General features: G+C 42.1%; 1 protein-coding gene across 6 annotated transcripts in view; it reads left to right on the top strand.

Annotated features, from left to right (window-relative positions):
• Positions 1-23,034, top strand: part of TBXAS1 (thromboxane A synthase 1) — a 345,665-nt gene that overhangs the window by 142,692 nt on the left and 179,939 nt on the right. For all 6 annotated transcript variants that reach the window (XM_075939406.2, XM_075939367.2, XM_075939378.2 and 3 more), the window contains one exon: positions 21,062-21,158. In XM_075939406.2, the coding sequence (XP_075795521.2) occupies positions 21,062-21,158 (97 nt within the window). The remainder of the gene's footprint in view (positions 1-21,061; positions 21,159-23,034) is intronic.

The following is a 23,034-nucleotide window of genomic DNA, read 5'->3' as shown; positions in this document are numbered from 1 at the left end:
CGTGAGTTTCCATTAGCGACTGGTGTTCCGCGGAAAGTTTTGTATTGAGCCAGGTGGGCCACGGGCCAAAAAGTTTGAGAACCACTGCTGTAGACCAAGCCTACAATATTCTTAATAAGTTCTGGACCTGTGTCTGTGGATTTCAGTTATCTGACTTTCCCCTTAACACCGGTATTTCTCAAGGTGTTCTGCGGGCCCACTTTGGGAAAGCCATTAGCAGTCCCACTCTGCTTTGTTTACCTAAAGGATCTGTAGTCACGGAGCCTCGCAGCTCTGTGGCTATGGACCTTTAGGTAAACAAAGTGGTGCAGGCCTGCTACTGGCTTTCCCAAAGTGGGCCCGCAGAACACTGAGAAACACCGCAGTAGACAACTGCTAACTTAGGGCTCTATTTAGCAAAGTACTTGAAGACATGCCTAACCTGAACCACATGAGTAGTTCCACTAAAGTCAATGGGGCAACTCACATGCTTTAAATTAGGCATATGCTTTAAATATCTGTCTAAACCAGGGCCATTAAAGGGACAACTTAACAGTTGCATTTCTGGCTGAAAAGTAAACATCTAGTGCAACTGAAAGAAGTTGATAGGATGAAAAATACCTTTCAGTTCCCCCCATTTGACAGCACTTTATGGCTACGTCTAGACTGGCATGATTTTCCGGAAATGCTTTTAACAGAAAAGTTTTCCGTTAAAAGCATTTTCGGAACAGAGCGTCTAGATTGGCACGGACACTTTTCCACAAAACACTTTTTGCGGAAAAGCGTCCGTGCCAATCTAGATGCGCTTTTCCGCAAAAAAGTCCCGATCGCCATTTTCGCAATCGGGGTTTTTTTGCGGAAAACAAATCTCAGCTGTCTACACTGGCCCTTTTGCGTAAAAGTTTTGCATAAAAGGACTTTTGCCCGAACGGGAGCAGCATGGTATTTCCACAAGAACACTGACAATCTTACATGAGATCGTCAGTGCTTTTGCGGAAATTCAAGCGGCCAGTGTAGACAGCTAGCAAGTTTTTCCGGAAAAGCGGCTGATTTTCCGGAATAATTGGCCAGTCTAGACACAGCCTATGTGTAGACAAATTGACTGTTGCTCTTTGTAGTCTGTTACCCAATTGATTCCATGGTTAAAAAATCCTTACAGATATCATCTAAACAACAGAAAAACATCAACAACTTTTCTTTTCTGTGTTGAAAACAATATACACGTTCAGGACATGACTATGTAAAGAATCCTTATGAGAAACTGGAATTTGTTAAAATCAGCCCATTTGAAAAGATCAGTATACTATTATGCCTTTCCATTTTTAAATAACAGTGTTCCCGATTGCAGTATAATGTGCATATCACACACTGGAGAAGAGAGGGTTAAGTCACGCTCTGGATGGTAGAAGCCTCGCCCCTCAGACTGTGCTGCTTATGTTCCAATGACTGCCTCACTATAAAAGGGAGCAGCCCAGCTCATTCTAGACAGATCTTCAGGTTTCTGTTTCTTATAGTGGAAAAAAATGGTTTCCCTAGCATCTGCTCTGACTTTGTGTTTTAATTTTTATTCCTATGCTCAGGTTTTATCCATGTTGAACTGAAAGCGCGAGCCCAAACTGACTTTTTTTTATGCCATTCCACGATTTGTTTAGATGTCAATAAATCACTTCATTGCTTTTGTCATTGTTTTGTCATACATAGGTTAAGTTTTTCCTCTGCGCTGTTAGTCCTGGAATCAGTTTTGTTCTAATACATTTTATTTACTAGGATGGGGGAAGAACAACATCTTCTTTTTTCATTGTGGGTTTGGGACCATCTTCAAGTTTACCCCCTCTATGCAGCTCACTGCCTCTCCTCTCACTTCTCCGAATGAAAGGCTCTGCTTTATGGCCACCCTCCCTCTAAGTCAGGGTGGGCAATAAGTGGCCCATGGGTTGGATGTGGTTCATAAGAGTTAGGCCCTGGTGGACCACCAGATGCTTTATTTACCTGTGCACCCACATGCATGGCTGCTCTCCGCTTCTGTTGGCTGTGGTTCGCCATTCCTGGTCAAAGGACACTGTAGGAAATGGTGGCCCGTCCTCGCACCTGCTTCCTGCAGCTCCTGTTGGCCAGGCATAGCAAACCGCAGCCACTGGGAGCTGTAAGCAGCCGCACCTTCAGATGAGTAGGTAAATAAAACATCTGGCAGTCTGCCCAGGGCTAACCCTCACAAACTGCCTCTGGCCTGCGGGCCATTTATTGTTCGCCCCTGCTATAAGTGCTGGGTACAATTTGGCGTGGGACAAGGCAAAAGCATTCCAGGGATTGGATCAGATTGTTGCTGCCTGCATGCCTATGTACACCGCTTTTGTAATTGTCTTAGTTTTGCTGGTCTGAGGAGGGAGGAATACACTGTGAACCGCCATCACTGCAGCAAATTGGTCTTTGAGAAGGCTATGAGGCATTGCCCCAGTATACTCATAGCCTAAGTCAGTGGTCCTCAACCTTTAGGGGCTGCTGGGCGTCTGGGGGCGGGGCTGCTGGGTGTCCAGGGGCGGCCCCTGCCCTGGGCATGCGGCACACGCGCATGTGCTGTGCACTTGGGGCAGGGGTTGCCCATGCTCCCGGAGCTGGTACCACACATGTGCTGTGTGCCTGGGGTAGGGGCCACCCACGCGCTCTGCGCCCAGGGCCGGCCCCGCACATGTGCCTTGTGCTGGGCCAGCCCAGATGATTCAGCAGGCACACATAAATGCCCCAGTGGGCACCATGGTGCCTGCGGGCACCGCATTGGGGACCACTGGCCTAAGTCTACACTGCTGTTTTTTTGCTGAAGAGGATATGCAAATGGAGTGCTTATTTGCATATCTTCCGATTCTTTTAGCGGGAGAGGTTTTGCTGATAAAAAGCCCCGTGTAGACCACTTGTCGGTAAAAAAACCTTTTTCTCAAGATCCCTTATTCCTCAAAAATCGAGGTTTACAAGGATCTTGCGAAAATGGGTTTTTTTTCCCAACAAATGGTCCCATGTACAAAGCCATAGTGCTTTAAATTCACATCATACTTTATACCAGTATAACTTCCCTATGTAAACCAATCCATAGGTAATGGAGCAGATCCCCACCTGGTGAAAACTGGCATAGTTCCCTTAAAGTCATAATATAGGGCCAAATCTTCAGTTTGGGTAATCTAATCTGAGAACCTCGTGGTCAAACCCTACTTAATCATTGTTCCTTAGGATGAATATTGGAATATCTATATCCATTGAAGCCTTTTGGTATCCTTCCTGACCTCACACCTCACCATCATACCTTGTGTGCAAAGCTATTAAATGTATTTCACAACCTCTTAACTCTTCCTCTTGGATGAATCACTGTGCACATGATTTGCCTGTGGATTTTAAGGCAGGTCTTTCAGATGATTCATTCTAGTCCTCAGACCCAATATCTTCACACCGCTCCTAACTGATATTCCCTCTCTTTTTTCCATCCATGTGCGGAATAAATATTGTTATGTGCACCAAAACATGTGGATGTGTGCCACCAGTAGAAACACATGTTGCTGGCTGTGGATACTGTGCGTGCTTTGCTAATCAGCTGGGCGGCATCTGAATCTCTCCTGGGTGGCCGCCAAAGTGCTCAGTTTACAGGGAACACTGCTCCAGCCATAGAAGAAGTGGAACCCAGCTGATTGCGCTGATGTCAGGGACTGGGGGGATGTTATTAGCACTGCAAAACTGTACTGTCAGGTTCAAGCTGTTTAATTGCAAAGTCCCTAGCAGCTGAGGAGATCTGGGTGAGATCAAAGTGACAGTTAATTGCCTGTGTCGGAAAAGTGACACCTCCCCCCTACCTTGTCTCCCGGTGCCATCATAGCTCATGCCTGACCCTGAAAATGAGATAGCACAGGGATAGCCCTGCCAAGTGTAAACCCTCCTGAACCTCGTGGGTAGAAACTTTGCGCAGACACCCAGTGTTGCTGCATGCCCCTATCCTGTTACACTGCTATTTTTAGCACTCAATGAAACCTAGTGTGTGTCTAAGGACCCGGGGGAATATCGCCCGTAGCCCCTTGTGTAGACGGAACGTGATGCAATTTCTCCCCCTTCAGTTTTTCATCTCCTCTGTTTATAGTAGCATTGATCCACTCTCCTGGCTTTTACCTAGTGGTTATCAGAGGGTCACAGGCACTGCGGCTGTATTTTATCATCCCACTGCCTTTTTTTCCTTTGAATTCGGGGTACTTTATTGTATCATTTTTGCTTTCTGTCTTTTCTAAGCATTTATAACCCTTTTATTTTCTGTCTTTGATCATTCTTGATAGATCAGTGTATTTATTTCAGAGACTGTTTGTTCATCCTCCAGTTTTGTATACACACAGTGGGCCAAAAGAAATTCTGGCATAATTCCATTGACTTCAGTGGAGTCATGGCAGGGAAGAACTTGCCTCGGTATTTTTTTCCTCTTATGTTTAAAAGGAATCAAACATTTACCAGAGGTTTTAAAAATCAGTCTGTTTCTCACAGTTTGTAGGAATGCCTTGGAAGATCAAAAAGGCAACTCTTCTCCCTGCAACATCCAACCTCTTTTTGTGTGGGGGAAGAGGAAGTCCCCTGAGTTCTAGGCTGCTAGAATTTTAGGTGTGTACTCCCACTGCCATTTGGTAGGCAATAGGAAATAGCTGAGTTAGGTGTTAGATAAGCAGCAATTGAGGAATTTTACAGTGTACAATGTTTGCCTGGAAACATGGAGCAGGGAACCCGTGAGCAGGCTTCAGAAAGGAGACTGACTCCAGAACCCTAGAACTCTGGCTAACTGAGGTGCCTTAGACATGGACCACTGGTTGGGGCTGAGCCGAGAGACTTTCAGGCATGCTTGAGCAACAAAAATGCACATCCAGGATAGCCTGCATGTAATTGGGTCTGATCAGACACATGCATGGCAAGGGTGCCATTTATGGGAGACTGGGGAGGCAGTAGTCCCTCCTCCTGAGTTTGAACCCCCTGGATTTCATATTTGAGGTCTGCTTAAAGCTGGACGCCCTGACTCCAGAGGCAGTTCTTAAATGCAACAGAGTTTGAACTGCTTGTAGCTTTGCCTTTGGGGCCAGGAGTTTGTTATAAAAAGAGTTGCGGGGATCTGCATTTGGATTACTGTATTAAATTTGCAAATGTTCTTGAAAAAGGGGTGAACGGGGACTAATCCAAAGCTGACTGCAAAGAGCTACAAAGGGATTTCACAAAATTAAGTGATTGGGCAACACAAAAGCAGATGGAATTCAGTGCTGATAAGTGCAAAGCAATGCACATGAAAAAATATAATCCTAACTATAGACACAAAATAGCTGTTACCCCTCAAGAAAGAAATCTTGAAATCATTGTGGATAATTCCCTGAAAACATCTGTTCAACGTGCAGTGGCAGTCTAAAAATGAAAAAGCTAACAGAATATTGGGAATCATCAGGAACGACAAAATACTATCTTGCCTCTACATAAAGTCATTGTATGCCCACATCTTGAATACTGCATGCAGATCTGGTCAACCCATCTACAAAAGACATACTGGATTTGGGAAAGGTACAGAAAGGGCAACAGAAATTACTAGGGGTAAGGAACTGCTTCCATCTGAGATTAAGAAGACTGGGACTTTTCAGCTTGGGAAAGAAATGAGTAAAGAGTGGGAGGGATATGTCAGATGTCTAGAAAATCATGAACGGTGTGGAAAAATAGCATAAGGAAATGTTATTTACTCTTTCACTAACATCACACAAGAAGCTGACCCAATTACATTTATAGCCAGCAGATTTAAAACAAACAAAATACATTATTTTTTCATAATCAACTTGCGGAACTCTTTGCCAGGAGATGGTGGAAAAGCCCACACTATAACAGGGTTCCAATAAGAACAAACTAAGTTCAAGGGGGGGTAGGTCCATCAATGGCTACTAGATAGAATGGGCAGCGATGATGTGCCTAGCTTCTGTTTTCCAGAAGCTGGGAATGGGAGACAGTGGATGGATCATGATGGTTGCTGCTTCTGTTTATTCCTTCTGAAGCACCTGACATTGGCCACTGTTGGAAGACCAGACACTGGGCTAGAAAGACCTTTGGTCTGACCCAATATGGCCATTCTGATGTTCTTATATAGAGTTCAAATGTATCTGCCCCCTTGCTGTAACCCACTGGACCCCACTCCTTTTCCAGAGCTTGAGACAGAGCCAAAGAGTCCTGATGGGTCTGTCTGTTTGTCTGTCTGTCTGTCTGTCTCCATAGAGTTAGTAACAAAGTAAGAATATACAGTACAATTTTAAGGCTAACCAGTGTCCCTTAAGTGACTTGCCACAAGATGTCTGCAGAAAAAAAGTAGAGTTTTCCAGTACTTTGGTAGTCCCTGGATAGAGATGTGAGAGGGGGAAGGAAGGGGCTTGGTTCCCTCCCTCCCATTTGGTGCTTGGCTTGTATTGAGCATACTCAATAACATTGCTGAAGCTTCTGCCCTCAGTCCACCCCGCCCCATGCTTTCACTCTCTTTCCCTTCCCGCATCACAGCATGCACAGGTCCAAATGCCTGTTTACATCGATCATTTCTGCTTCTTTCATGCTTTTTGTCAAACATGTTACCCTTCTTATTTGTGAGGTTGTGACCTCTCATACATAACCTTGCAATTTTTTCATTCTCTTCTATCAGACACACGAAGTTGAATTTCAGTTTCCTTTATCTTCTGTCTAAGGAATTGGAGACTCTTTCTTAGTTTAGTGTTTTTGTTTTTCTTTTATATAAGGTTTTTAAAATGGTACAGCACAACACAGATTGGATTGATTCAATACAATTTCCTGGAACCATATACTTCAGTTTTTTATTATTAAGAATATTATTTTTAGCTTTTACAGTTTCCCTGAAATAGAAATGTGATTAATGGTTTTTCTTCTGGGTCTGTGTTGTAGCCCTGTTTTCCTAATGTACCCATATGGTTGAACATTAGCCACTTCTCTAGCTAATTTAATCATGTATGCATCTAATATTTTCATTATAAAGAGTTCTGCTAGCAGTTTCATGATGAATGATTATCTAAACTATTAGGATATGTCTCTTAGTTGGCTTGGTGCATGTTTAATAATGCATTAAAACTAATTGATTGTGTATGTGTGTGTATAATATAAATATATAGGGAAAATATAGGTTACCAAAACCGTTAAGGATTTTTAGAAACTGCATTTTTCCAGTGATTTGTTTTGTATCCTGTGGGATCCATCATGTTCCCAGGAGTGTGGTATGCTAAGTTCCGTCTAGCTGCTTGGCTGTATGACTGTGCAACTATTTTCTGAGCCCCGCTTGGAGATTCAAAGCTCCCATGCAAGCAGGGAGCTCAGCTGACCGGTGAGGGGTGGGGCATCTGTAAGCAATAGCAAAAAGGGAGCTGGCAAGTGCTGAACTGAAGATCTCCCAGAGCAAATAAGCAGGTGAGATAAGCAGGGAATAAGTGACTGGGAGGAGGGAGTAATTAATTAATTGGCTTGGGGGGAAGTGAGAGAGGAAGGGAGTTTGGAGAGTCCTGTCTGCCAGGAAAGTGGGGAGGTGGGGGAAGAGAGGGGGGGGGGGGGCAGAAACTGAAACTGAAACCAAAACCGAAACCCAGAAGTCTCTTCAACGCTTCTGGGCTGAGAAAGGGTAGGTAATGGGCTGATGGCATGGGGCAGGTGGGGGAAAGAGAGGGTGGGTGGGTGGAGTGGAGGGGAAAGCAGGCTGCATGGGGGGTTTGTGTGCCAGGAGGACATTTGCATGATTACATTTAACACAAAGTTTACCTGGGTGTTAATGACTTATGGTAAGAAAGAAAAAGATTATTTTAACAGAATTTCTTGGAGTGTTGCAGATATCTAAAACTCTGAACTTCGTGATTTTTAAATCCTGTGTTACAATATGCTATGTATTAATTAGTATTTCATTAAGGCCAGATCTTTGCTATGTGGTAGAGTCCTGGCTCTTATGAGTAAGAAGTAGCAAGTACTAGGTGTGATGCTAGTTTTGTAGGATGAAACTTTATTTTCAAGCTCTTTGAAACATGCATCTGTCTACAAAATCTGAAGCCATGTGTTAATTTATTCTGGGACTTCTACTCTTCCTCAAGTGGAAGAAGGTGAATTCCCTACCTTTGTACAGCACTTTTGTAGTCACTAAGGATACATCACAGCAACTAGACACAGGTGTCTTGTTTTAATATATTTTCTTCCACACGTATAAACTGCTTAAAGTGTGTGTGTGTGTGTGTGTGTGTATGTGTATGTGTGTTTTGTTTGTACTGGTGGTGCACATCCACGCACTACTTCAAAATTGGTGTTGCACTAAGAAATTTCAACCAACCCAAAAGAAAATTCAACCTGCTGAAAGACAGAAAATATTAGAGGGAACACTATGTATGCTTTTTCTTCCTTGATGTGTATTAGAGTTGAAGAAAAATAGTGAACACTGATAGTGTTGTGGCTTTAAGGACATAAGGGGTGGGAATTGTAGGAATCTATTTAGAAAAAGGCATCTAAAGGGAATGGATAATGTAAGCAAAAAAACCAACCAAACAAACCAAAAACATGCATCTCTGATGTTCCTCATATATTGATGTACATCGAGAGTAACATCAATTAAATCAAGATTTCAATGGCAAAACTCCAGTTGATTTCACTGTGACAAGAATCCACCTAGTCCTAGAGGGTTTACCCTGGGGAGTTACTCGTGTGAATAGGATAACTCACATCAGCAGGGCTTTACAAACTCAAGCCTTAGACCTATATATTATAGGTGGAACTAGAAGTGCAGCCTATAGGAAAAGTTGTCTGTTGTATTACCCTGTGTTCAGCAGCTTATATCTAAATATCTTCAGAATCTATCTTCAGTAACCATAATAGAGTCATATTTTTTATTTAACATAACAGGATATATGTGTTTTCTTTGTTATTGCCTTCTGCCCTACAGGCTTACTCAACTGAAATAACAAACAACATGGTTACATCCCATGCATTATTATGTTTCTAATTATTAAAATATTCTAATGATGGAAAAACAGAAGTGGTTCTGAAGTGAACAATTGCTGCATCAACATAGCATAAGCACAGGCAAACAAAATGTCTGTGTATAAAATTCATGGTAGCGTGTGCTGTACTATAAATGGTCTCATTGTTTTGAGTTAATATCAGTGCACAAGAGTGACAGGAAGATATGTATGTGCTACTCCCAGGTACTGTAAAAATAAAATGTTGCACAACCCACTATTGATAATTTACAAATTTCAGATGAGCTACCTACAAAGCCATTGAAAATCTATGCCATTTTTTAAAAATAGTGATTTTTGTGCATCTCATTTTTGGATGCTGATTTGGAAACACTTTTAAAGGGGGACAGATTTTTCAAAGGGTGGGTGCTCAGTGTTTTCTGAAAACCATGCCACTTTATGGTATCTCAGGTTAGGCTCCCAAAAATTCAGACACTCAAAATCACTAGTCACTTTTGGAAGGCTTGGCCATGATACATAAAGTGGTACATGTAATTGTGTGTAAGAGTTATAGAAATCACATGATTTACTGATAGCTTTTATTATCCCTGGGTATTTTGTCTTGGTAAAAGAGTAACAAATGACCAGATGTTCAGTTCTACTGATCTAAAATGTACTGAGTCAGACGGCTAAAGCTGCATGAGTATTTCCTATGTAATCTGACATCTTGAAGTGTGTTTGCTTTTATTAAGTGTTATTTTATTTTAATGATGGGAATGTAACTATTTATTACACTCATGGCTTTATTATGGTCCACCTGTTTGCATACGTTTGGTATATATTTCCATGCCAGAACATTACCTACTGCTATTTTAATCTTCTGAACTTTTCCCAATATAATTTTCAGCACACGTTTCCAAACATTAGATTTTCCTTTCTGGCAATTTAAGTAATACAGCTCTGGCATTTGTAATCTTCACTTTTGCCCCAGAATAACTTCACACTAATAGACGTTGCCCTCTATCCTGAATGCATGCACACACATTGTCACTCTCAAGCATTCTGGACTGCAGAGTAGCATCCCTAGCTCTACTGCTTTTTGTTCTGACCTAGTGTAACAAAATGCTCCAGAATAGAGAACAGGCAAAACAACTCTGCTTTGTGTGCATCCACCCTTTTCTTCTTTGACATCCCATTATTAACAATTTTCCTGTAGTTGTTACATTGCTTGCCTCCGTTTATCCCATATTAAATGGCTATCGCCCTGTCACTGTAATCTGTCTTGCTTTTTGTTTTTCCACTGAAATTGTTTACTTGTTTTTTGAGTCTAGCTGCACATAGTGTCAGACTAGTAATAATGATACACCCTAAGCAGATCCTTCCCCCCCCTCACCATTAAACAAGAAAAAAAAAAGCTGGATATGTTTATCCTGTTTAACATTATTGTTATCTTCCGAAGCCATCTTGCACCTTTCTTAACATTACTGATAACAGTAGATAACATTGTCAAATATGAGAAACACTCATCCAAATCTAGACAAATGAACACAATCTGAATGGCAGCAAACAAACTTGAAGAATCCAATAGTAGACAGATCAAGTCATTTCCCTCCCCCCCCCCCTCCGAAATCTCCCAGCTGTGGCTTTCTTCCAGTAGGTCTTGAGAATAGTTACCTAACATTCTGTTTTTCCTCTGTCATATGGAAATGGAATATTTTGGGTTTAGATTTTTCATGTGCAAGGAGGCCAGACTTGAACGAGGCAGTTCTTCTCATTTAGTCGGTTACAATTTCACGAAAAAGCTGGTCCCGGTGTGCATGTTGAAACACACAGGGAAAGATCTGACACATCATCACATGGAAGTCGGTGTTAGCAAGTGCAGACAAAACAAACAGTGAAAAGGTTGCAGGAATATGGGTAATAAAACACAAACAAATTCAACCAAGCTTGATGGGAAACACGATGGAAAATGTTTAGAAAGTCACTTCTGCCAATCTTTCATTTTCAGCTTTACTAAGCAGAAGCAGTAATATAAAGCATAGTCCTGTGAATAGTTTTCATTTTGCATTAATAAAATAGAAAACTGATGCAGCTAATAAACAGTTGGGCTCTCTCTCTCTGTCTTTCTCTCTCTCACACACACGATAACCATTTTAGCCCATTAGTACAAAAATAAACCAAAACCGTTCTAGACAACGAAGTCCTCCAACTTCAGAATAAGTTCAATATGAGCATTGCTTGCTTCCCTACATCATGCCAACCCACCTCTAAAGTTGAGATAGAAATAGGCCAGTTTCCATGCTCATTCATTTCTGAGCCTCTCTCTTGAGACAGACATTACTGTGGTGCCAGTTTTGGTGGTATTTATGTGAATGTATAGAATTTTTCTCCACTTGGACTAACACTGCAACTAATTTTGCATGGACCACCAAATACTCAGCATATAATGTAGTTATAAGCAATTATAATACATTACACTACTTTTCCTCTCCATTGCACTTTGCATCCATTAACTAAATTAATCTTCAACATTCCCCGTATGTAGGTAAATGTTGCTCATCTCATTTTACAGATGAGTTAACATAGTCCTAGAAGGTCCAGTTGTAGAATTTGTCCCAGCATGTGCTGGGATAAAAGGATGTGGAAGGAAGGGCACCAGGTAGTGGATGTGGCCTCTATTGTTAGTTAAGACCCAGCCCAATTTACAGATGCATAGGAGTAACTCTAACTTACACATCTGGGTAAAAGTCCTGAAAAGCACCATCATACCCTCCCACGTGGAATGTTCCCAGCAAGCATCTTCCTCTCCTTATTAATCACCCACGGAAATGTTACTGTTAAAGCAAAAGAGTCTGATCCTGGGACCTGACAGGATGGTGCTATTTTAAGAGGAGTTATTATTTAACAGTAGGCAGAATCTAAGTAACTCCAGACCTTTCTTCCTTTTCAATATTTTTAAAGCAGCTCAGGAAATTAGGCTCATCTGGCAAGATCCAAGTTTGAAATGTCACAGATGTTCTTTGTATGGCAAAAGATAACATTTGCAATCTGGAGTGCATGGACAAAATTGATTAGTGCCTAGAAATATGAACAGGTGCATTAAGCATGTACGAGTGTGCATCTCATTACATGAGACAAGGTGGGTGAGGTAATATCTATGATATGCTGGTGAAAGACACAAGCTTGCAAGCTACACAGAGCACTTTTTCAGGTCTAGAAAAGGTATCAGTGTCCTCTGCAATGATTTTTACATTCAACAACAAACCTTTTGTCCAAACCATGTGAAAACCCATGGAAACTAGGATGGCTTTCTGGACAAATGCACCATGAAGCCAATCATATAACTGAGATGCACTGATGATATTTTCATTCTCTGGACAGATGATGTAAACTCCCTCATAGATTTCTGCTATAACTTCAACAATGACTGCCTGTCCATTAAACTCTCTCTGGAGTACTTCCACACTAGCATTGACTTCCTGGACACCACCATCATCTTTAACAGTGGAAGCCTACACACAACACTAAACAAGAAATGAATTGATTATTATATCTGCCTTCATAGATCCAGCAACAACCCCAACCACACCAAGAAATCTGCTCTCTCCAGCCAGGCACTCTGATACCACAGAATATGCTACAAGCTGGGCTGGTCCTAACCAATTGTCAGCCCCGGGTGACACACCCAGCTCGCCCGTACGGTTGCCAGATGGTTTCAGAAAAAATACTGGACAAAAATTTGTCAAACAAAAAAAAAAACCCCAAACCAAAAAACGCCAGGGAAAATGTGTCACTAAGACCAGCTCTGGCTACAAGGAGAAAGTCCAGGATGCACATCTTAACACACTCAGAACTGTTATCCCCAAACCATGACACTCCACCAGAGGAAATCGCATCATGGAATGGGACCCTCAAATACTGCAAGGAAATCTGCTTCAATATTGAAATAAACTCCTCTCCAACCACACACCCCTATTCATCACCTGCCTGAATCTCATATGGGCTTCATCAAACAACTAAACCTCGTGTTTGATGGAGACTTTTTCTTGAAAGAAATCTTTCCTGAGCCTTGTCTTCTGACCTTCAAGCACCTCCCTCCCCCAGTCTCTCCAAGATCATAATCTGAAACAAGATCCCCCACAGAGAAGGACACACTAACTCACATTGGCACCAGACCCTGCCAGAACAACGGATGCAAAACCTTCACACACATCTCCACAGCTACAATGATCCATGTTCCTCATCAAATACCTTTCAAAATCCATGGGTCCTATACATGCCGTGTATATCACCCTCTGCTGTAGATGCCCCAGTAACAATTATGTGGGTGAAACCAAACAACCACTATACTCTTGAACAGGGGTGGGCAAAAGGGCCTCCGTGAGCTGAATCCAGCCAGCCAAGCAAGTTGATCCAGCCCACGGAGGTACTGCCACTTGCCCCGCCCCTAGATCAATCAGGGCTTGGGAGCGAGGGGAGCACGTGAAGTTTCCTCCCGCCCTTCAAGGGGCTCAGCTCTTAAAGCCAACTGCCAGTTGCTGCTCAGCTGGCAGTTGACTCTAAGCACTGCACTTCCTTGCAGAGCAGGGGCAGGGAGCAAGAGACTTCATGTGTTTCCTTTCCTCAGGCCCTGATTGACCTGTAGACAGCAGGGGGGAGCACACAAAGTCTCCTCCCACTGCCAGGAGCACATGTACTTAGCGGGAACTGTCAGCTGTTCAGAACAGCTGGCGATTCTCTCTGGGGGGAGCAAAGACTTTGCATGCACCCCCACTTCTAGACCAATCAGTGTCCGTGGGTGGGGAAGCACGAAAGTGTCCTGGCCTCGCTGCTTCAGCCTGAGGCCCTGCTCCTTCTGGGGTAGCCTGGGACCACTTAAAAAAATTTCTGAAGTGGCCCCCGGTCAAAAATTATTGCCCACCGCTGCTCTTGAATGAACTTGCACAGGGGGAAAAAAAAGATAAGTCAAAAACACAGTCATCTGTGGTTACATACTTTTTCCACAAAGTACTCACTCTATATCTGACCTAACCTTTCACTTTCAGAAGACTTTGCTAGACACTAAAAATCATGGACTGAACAGAGACGCTGGATTCATGGCTTGCTAGAGCAATCTCTGACTCATAACCCCCCTTTTAGTCCTATGACTACAGGGGTCAAAGGAGACCACTTCTCCTTGAATGGTCCCTTAATCTAGCATTAGTAGTTTACACGTGTTTTATCTGTTCAGTGTTGGTACTTAGCACTGACACTGGGAATACCTCTCCCAGCTTTGAAGAAGAGCTCTGTGTAGCTCAAAAGCATGTCTCTTTCACCAACCGAAGTTGGTCCAATAAAAGCCATTTCATCACTCACCTTGTCTTACTAATATCCCGGGACCAACATGGCTACAAGAACAGTGCATACCTCTCATTATATGACATTTAAGTAGTGAGAAGTGACATTTGTAGGGTTTTTTGGGTTTGGTGGAGGCTTTACACCCTTTGTGAAAAGAAACGTAGCTCATGAAAAAGGACAATTTAATCTTCTATGGGAGTCATGGTGGCAGGGTTGTTTCTTACAACTTTACATTCACTTTTTGGATTTCTTCTTAGGGCTGGGAGACCTTTGTGTAACTGGACGACTGGGAAGGAACACCGGGGAGGGGTGTGTGTGGGAGGAAGTGGAAAGAGAAAATCAATGCCTAGTGTAGAGGCCAAGACGTGGGTGTATTGGCAGAGCTGTGTTGGAAGTTTCCTTTCCTTGTGCCTGATGCCAACCAATGTTCTCGATGCCTCATTCAATAAGTTCACCTGTTTTTCATAAGGCTTTTTTATGCCACGCTTATACTGCTTACCACTGGTGATGGCACATTGGCTAGGCATAGCTACGCGCTACAATGAAAAGTAGGCTGCACCCACACTGTGATGTGTAGCTGCACATAGCAGTGAAAGATGCTGTGACAGAGCTTCTGGAGTCTTTCCCTGCTGTCTCTCTCTCTGCCAGAGACTTTCACCACTGTACCCCCCCTCTGCCAGCGCCTTTCTTAGCTGCTTGGGACTATACTGCTAAAAGTAGCAGTGTAGATAAGAGGCATTGCTTGAGTGTGTAGACACACATGCAGGGTATGTACTCACAGGGTTTAGGCCTGACTTTACTCTCTCAAGCAGTGTCTCACCATCAACATAGCTATTATACATATTCTTGGGGAGGGGAGGGCAACATATGAACTGTACATGCCCCGGTAAGGAGTGTGCAGTGTGTAGCTTTATCCTAACTAGTGGTATGCATTTTTGAACTCTAACACAAGGAATCGTGGCTTTTGAACTGTTTGACTTAAGTTCAGAACTTTGTAAATGGGTGAGAACATGTGTTAATGCCCTAGATTGGGACACAGACCTGGATTCAAATCCTGGCTCTACCACAGGCTTCCTGTGTGATCTTGAGCATGTGTGTTAGGTGGAGATTTTTAAAAGAAAAAAAAAAGGTCATTAGGTGCCCAACTCCCATTGAAAGTCAATAGAATGTAGGTGCTTAACTGCAAAAGCAGTGTGCAGCGACTTAGGCTAGTGAGTGGGCCTCCTTCATCAGATGCAAGATTGTTGTAACCAAGATGGTTTCCCGGGAGAGGGTAGTTTTGCTAACTGCACTTGCGTACCTCGAATTTTCGGGGTGTGCCGAGTGAACCACAGCAGCTCTTTGATTGGATGCAGAAGGAGCATGTGGCTCTCACAGTGTTGTGTGCAATCAGCACACACCTCATTCACGTACCCTTGCTTTAAGTGTGTGTCACTTTTTGTAATACCGGTAGGAAAAACCCCATGCAGACAAAAACCAATGGTAAACAAAATGTGTTGTGGGCCACACATTGAACCCCAATGGGCTGCCTGTGGGCCCTGGGCCAGAGGTTGCCCACCACTGTACTAAAGTCTTCTGCTTTGTCTGTGCCTGGATTCCCCATGAGTAAAATAGATAATACTAACCTTTCCTCCACCCTTTTGTCTTGTTTCTTAAGACTGTAAGCTCTTCAGCACAAGGATAGTCTCTTCCTATGCTTTATACACAGCACCTAGCATGCTACCCCACTCATTTTTGAGGCCTCTTGGTGCGTGTATGCTGCAAATGGTGGGACAGATCGGCAAGACTTCTCACTCTTCCCCCTCTTTTATTTTTTCCTCTCAGTCCAGAGCAGCAGCTGTCTCTGTGAAGACTGCATCTGGGTTGTGCAGCTGTTAGGCACTTCCCGTTTAGTCCGACAGGCTCTGGGCTTCTCACAGGAGTTGGATGAGGGCAAGAATCATGACAAATCAATTTGCTGAACTCTGAAATAATTAAACTAGCTGTATAGACCTGCAGCCTAATATTAAATGAGTAAACATACTTTTCTTTCCCATATTTCTCAGCTTGCTGTGAATGAGCAGAGGAGGAATGATCTAGGCAGTTTTCTCTCTTGGAGAAATAGCTATTAAGAAAATACACTTTTCTTCTGTAGGCTTGCTTACTTCCCCTTTTTTCTATTTTATTTGTTCTCCTCAGTCTGTTCTTTGCTCTCCCCAAGGGAAAGAGAGATGTAATATTTTCTTGTTTTGTTTGGCTTTCCACATGATCTTTGCCTGCTTTACTAGACTACAGCCTAGAAAACAGCCTTGTTGTTTATTGCCCAGCAGCATTTTATTTTCTTAACGAGAAACGTAATGTGCCTGAAGTGCATGGGACAGAGAGATCAAAGCCCTCTGAGAGTTGATGGGCCTGCAATAATCGGAATGATTGGAGTGCAGGTGTTTCCCACACTGATGTTGTGCAAAAGGCACCCCTTTATCCATGATGTTTCATGTGCCCATTCCACTCATCCTGTGAAGTCAGGCCACATTTGAATGGCCATCTTCCTAAGAGTGTGCATGTCGGCTAATGGCTTAGGAGCTATTAGTTCGCATGAGGCTGTTAGGGATAATAGGAGACCATCCAATAGAACCAGAATGGTCACTTTGGATGCAGTATTGATGGCAGTAGGTGCGACCAATATTTGTCCTCCAGTGAGCACCGAGGCTGATGCTTTAAAGAGAGTTCGGAGTGAAAATCAAAATCCGAGTTCTAATATCAGTCTGAAGTCAACACATGCAGGGAAGAGGTGATGGCATGGCAAGGTGATTCAGAAGGGACCTCGATCTGGTTGATGACTGTAATGATGCTCCTGAAGGAGCCAGGATCAGCCCTTCCCTGCTGTGGAAAGGTATAGGATCGATAACCCTGGAAAATGAAGTCCTTTCTCTATAGAACAAGTATAGCACAGAGAGGAGTTGTTAAAAAATTTACCTCAACCCGTTCCCTTCATCTCCATCTCTGACCCATAGAACCCCCTTCTGGTGAAAAGGTCGCCAAGTCTCTGCATTCTGATTCAATCCTTGCTCTCTGTTCTGAGACTGCCCTCAAAGGGTAGGCAAATGGGGAGGTGGTTTTAATGATGGAGAGACACCTATTCACTAAGAGTTGGACTGAGGTCCCTAACTTGTTACATATAGGCTACTGCACAGGGAGTGCCAGATTTTTTTATCTCAGTAGCTGCCAACTGTTTTGACCGTGCCGGAGAGAAGGAAGCAGGGTGGGCAGCACAAGAGTTCTGGCAGCTGGTGGAGGAGGGGTTCCTCCTGGGCGGGGTGCTGTACTTGGAAGGTTTTGTCATTGTGTGATTAAAAGGTGAGAGGAAGGCCAGACTGTACCCTGAGTAGACAGCCCTGATCTAATGACTAGAGTGGGGGACTGCAGTCAGGATACCTGGGCCCCGCTCTGTCACTGACTCACAAGGTGCCTGGAGCACTAATTAAATGTCTGTGCCTCAATTTTCCCACCTATAATTTGGGTCTCATAATACAGCTCTTTGTAAAGTACTTTGTGCCAATAAAGTACCTCTTATGAAAGGTGATATAATGATATTAATGATGATATTTGTCATTTACACAAACATGTCTCATGTGCATTTGGGATAGCTATTCCCACCTCTACCTCCCCTCCCTACTTCATCCCCTCCATTCATCTGCTCTCCTTATGACTTTCCATCTTTTACCTACACCTTTCAACTCATCACCCCTACCGTGTTGCAAAACTGGAGCCAGCTGCCTCTGTGCTGGGCTTGATGCCTCTCAGCAGCCACATCTGCAACTTCCTTGTTGAAACTTGCTTCACTACCACAATAGGGAGTGTAGGAAGCGTCTGTGAGATACCTTTGGCCCTAGCACTGAAGTAAACAAGGGAAGGGTTGCAAGCAAAACTCTCTAAAAATTCCAAGTTGTTTGCAGATGATTTCTGAGGAGGAAAGAAGAGCTCAGTTTGCTGAATAAACTATTGGTTGCAAACTGGCAAGTCATGATCATCCTGGATTGAACTGGAACGAGAGGCAAAATAATCCATATACTTTAACTGCAATGTGTTTGTTCATTCATTCTTACAGACCAAACTGCAGCAAGAAATAAGAGCCATAAAAGAGTTTTTGTGTTTGAATGTGTCTGTGGGCACCAGGCAGTCTCTTTAGCTATTAAAATGCTCTGGGAACAGATTAACTTCTTTGCTTAATATATTGATTCACTTCCCTTGAACTTCATGCTATTTGGGAGACACACTGAAAGGTTGCCTGGCTTCTCTGTTAACTCTTGTGAGTGGTCAATCTGTGTTCTCTGTTGAACAGCTGTTGGATAACTTCTTACAGTAGTAACTCCTCAGAGGGCCCTATAACTCATATCCTTGTGCTTCCTATAGCAACAGTACCATTCCTCCAATGGAGAAAGCACACACTCCTGTCACAAGCTGTGATAAATGAGGATAGTTGGCCTCTGTACCACAACAAGTAATAGATCTTTGTTTTTATGTAGCTGGTCTAAAAATGATGGATTTTTACTTACATTGGGAGGCTCTCATTTAAACAGAGGAGATTATGAAAAGCTGAATGTGGCAAATAAACAGAAGTACCACGCAAGAGTAACGTTAACCAGGAGGCAAAAGGAGCTATCCTCAAATAGCCATGAACCCAGGAGTTAGTGTTCTCTCAAACTGTTATTTAGAAAAATATGACAAGAACATGCATATTTTCTGGTAACAAAAAACCTAAGTTAACTATCCTTATGTAATAATACTAAGTTAATATAAAGCTATATGGCAGAGTTAATACTGTACTGTTGTTTGTTTGGAAATACTGGATTATTGTTTAGAAGTTTTTAACATAATAGGGTATTTAAAAACAAATGCAGCTAGGGAAATATCCTCTTGGTTTTGAGGACAAAGTCCTGATCCTATAAAGAATTAAGCACATGCTTGATTTTAACTCATCCTTAATGTTAAGACTTGTCAGTGTTTTTGCAGAATCAGGCCCTAAATCTGCCAAGTTGGAAAACTCATCTTTGACCTTCAGGTCCCTTCATCCCTTTTCTTTTCTTTTCTTTTCTTTTCTTTTCTTTTCTTTTCTTTTCTTTTCTTTTCTTTTCTTTTCTTTTCTTTTCTTTTCTTTTCTTTTCTTTTCTTTTCTTTTCTTTTCTTTTCTTTTCTTTCATAGATGATGAGAATGAGCAGATTATTACTGTGACGCTCGGAACTGTGTTTTTCCAAAATGCTTTCCCATATTCTCAGGTTTTTAGTTCCTATAAAAAGTTAGGAAGAGTGTACTAATACACACAGAGATGGGGGAAACAGAAAGGAGCCATCCAGGGAGCAGTTATGTTTTGGGGTGAAAGAAAGCAATTATACAGTGATCCTCCCTTAACAACTGTTGTTCTTGAAAGTAGGCTGAGAGCAGAAAGGCAGCTGTGATCTTTGCATAAAAGCAATTTTAGCCTTTTAGTATTTTAATCCCTGGGTACATCAGTGGATTTTCTACATCCATTCCCGCCTACACCCCTCCCTTGTTTATAACTGGATTCATCATTACAAACAATAAGAGAGAATGGCTGGAAACGTCATTGGCAGTTGCTAATGACAGCTGTGATTTCAAATAATGAGTCAGTTCAAGAGGACTGCCCCAGAAATGGGGACTCTGTTACAAGCATCGCTAGCCAGCACAGATAGGTTCAAACAAACATACTACGATTCAGGTTTGTGGTGTGTTCAAGTAACTATGAACTTTGTGAAAAATTCTAGAATTGCATCTCAGGAGACCAAAGTCTCCTCTCCATTAAAACAGTATAGACAACACAATTACCAGCTACTACCTTGCCAGTGTGCCTATCCTTTTAGCTGGAAAAAAATCACATCTGGGAAGGAATGAAAAGGGAGCTCAGTCTTCATAGCCATTTGTTCTTTGGTATTTCTTCAGACACTTCAAACTGGGGGGTGGGCAGAATTGGAGAAGTTCATTGTGTCGCTGTGGAAAAGAATTCAGACACTTGTTTGTATCTCTCAAGGTTCTAACATGGTAAGATGAGCCTTTCATTGTGAGATTCTCAGTACTTCTATCCTGAGTGAAGCTTGCTCTGAAATTCTGTACCAAGTAAAGCCACAGACATTCTTTGTGAATGCAAGTGCCAGGGTTCCAAAGAAAAGTATGAATGTTACAAACGTATTTATCTTTTGGTTCTGGTTACACTAACACAGATGATGTAGAAACAGGCCTGTATAAAGAATACCTCAATTCACTCTCTGAGAAGTCAGCAGGAACCATTGGATCTGAGTCAGAAATGATAGCTCCCTCCCCATATCCACAGCAAAGAGAAGACAGGAAGGTCTTGTTCTTACTTGGAAGCAATATTGCCTTCCTCTGTCATATGTCTGTTGTGGTAATAAAAACACATCTGGGCTGGTCTATAGCAGTGGAATGGCACCATTGCCACTCAACAGAGGGCAAATTTCTGAAAATAGAAAGTAGAAATGTTCAGTGAAGATACAGCCTAGTGGAAAGGCATTAAATATAGATTGGACAATGGTTCTAGTAATTCTTTCTTTTGAATTTAAATTGGTTCCTTTACATACCAATGGATTTGACAGCTTAATCTTTTTAAATGTTTCAGAGGGTGGAAAGATACAGAACTGCCAAAGAGAATGGAAAGCTAATATGATTTATGTACACAAAATGCATTTCAGCCAACAGAGGCCTCTTAGGGAAGGTGGCTTTTCTCTGGCTGGCAATATCTGCTAAAATGGGTTTTCCATCTCCTTTATAGATACTACATGGGTCGCCGAATGTACGTGTTGGTGTCTGAGCCAGAGATGATCAAACATATCTTAGTGAAGGACTTCAGCAACTTCACCAACAGAATGGTAAGTTTGGTAGAAAGACATTACCATGAAGTGTAACTTCAGCACTTGTGAGGACACATCCTACAATCTTCAAGCAGGCCAAAGCTCACATGGATTTTGATGGGCTTTTCCTGAAAAAGAAGCTTCAGATCTGATGCTGAGTGTTGCATGAATATTAGCTTTAGAGAGAACTGCTGAATAAAACTAAAGGAATGCAAATTTGACCACACGTCAGATAAATGACACAGATTAAATGATTTACTCAGTCTCACATAGGAAATACATGGCAGAAAAGGGAATGAATCCAGGACTCCTAAGTTCCAGTGCCTTGCCCATAAGACCATGCTTCCTATACCCTTTGTCATTATCACTGGCTTGTTGTATGGCTGAATCAGATTGAAAATACCCTTCCGTTTACTTCTGAGCTTTTTATCTACCTGTTCTCCTGCTTGCTCATCATGCATTTCCAGTCTTGAAGGCTTATATCCCCACCTTTCACTTTGTCTGCTGTCCACCTTCTTCCATCTATCATCGCTTATGATTTAGGATGCCTTTTACTTAGGAGATGTCTACACAGGGACATGCAGGAAAATTAATCCAAATTAACTAAAACAGTGAATTTGAAGCAGATGGTTAAACCATATTAAACCTCTGTGTGAATACCCTCATTCAGAACGAATTTTGTTTAGCTTAATTCACTTCCAAAGCACTCTTGCAGCAGTTTAATACAGTTTAACTAATCTGTTTCAAATTCAGACCTTTAGTTAATTTTGGGAGGATTAATTATCCTGCATGTTCCTATGTAGACAAACTCCATACTCCTCAACATCTATCTGAAATGGACTGTTTCCCTCTCACCTATTTCTTTTCATGGAATTTCACCCGAAAAGTCTATTTTCTTCCTAGCTCTCACTGGATTCTCAAGCTGGGTCTATACTGGCAACTGAACAATACTCTGAGTGCAGGAGTGCTCTTCTGCTGACAGAGCTAATGCCACTCATTGAGGTGGAAGTACTTTGTCAGCAAAAAAGGATGCCAAAAAGTGGCTACCCTGACCGACTTTTAGTGATACAGCTGTAGTGACACAGCCATGTTGCTTAAAGCTATATAGTATAGACACAGACTTCGTGAAATGTTTTGTGATGAATAATAATAAAATATTTCTGCATAAAAATAAATAATATTGAATTGTATATATGTAAGACAGGTAATTTGAGATTATTTAAATGTGACTTTTGTATGTGTAAATAATAGTTGCAGAGGGTCAAAAGCGCTTTCTAAATAATAGATGCCTTTTTCTTGTTCCCTGTACAGAGGTTGTTTTAAAGCTTTTAAGAGAGCGTTTCTGTTTATAATTTAGAAAATTACTCAAACCAAGGTACTTTTCTACTTTATTAAAAGTTTCTATTTGCTAGTGCAGAATTTAAAATGTAAAAAAAAAAAAAAATTGCTTTGACTTATTTTTTCCTAAATGATATGCTGATGAAATTGGGAGACGGAAGCATTGGCTTTTAAGTATACAAAGCTTTGCTAATGTAGCACAATCCTGACATAAAACATTCCTGCTATTCCAGTCCCAGGTGTGCGGAACTGAGGCTGCTAGTCTTGCAGTGGTTTTCTGATGCACTTGAACGGGACAAAGTCACCAAGTGTATTTTTCACACATCACCAAAACCAGGAGGCAAGCCCGACACAGGCAAAATCTTAAGACGTTAACCCAGCATGTCACAAAGGCAGTGGTAGCTATGGCAGCTAACAAAATCTCACTGTAAGACTTTGTCTACAATTGCAATAGCATGTAGAGTAAGAGTAGCAATGCACTGTAGTAAAAGCCAGTCTACCCCACACTGCAGCAAATAACTTTATACATGCTAGCAAATGGTTCCAGCAGCAGGGT

The sequence above is a fragment of the Pelodiscus sinensis genome, chromosome 1 (assembly GCF_052426305.1).
Source record: "Pelodiscus sinensis isolate ZL-2025 chromosome 1, ASM5242630v1, whole genome shotgun sequence".
In the NCBI taxonomy this organism is placed as follows: domain Eukaryota; kingdom Metazoa; phylum Chordata; order Testudines; family Trionychidae; genus Pelodiscus; species Pelodiscus sinensis.
The sequence above is the reverse complement of the archived record's forward strand: the minus strand, read 5'-3'. Positions and strand labels throughout refer to the sequence as shown.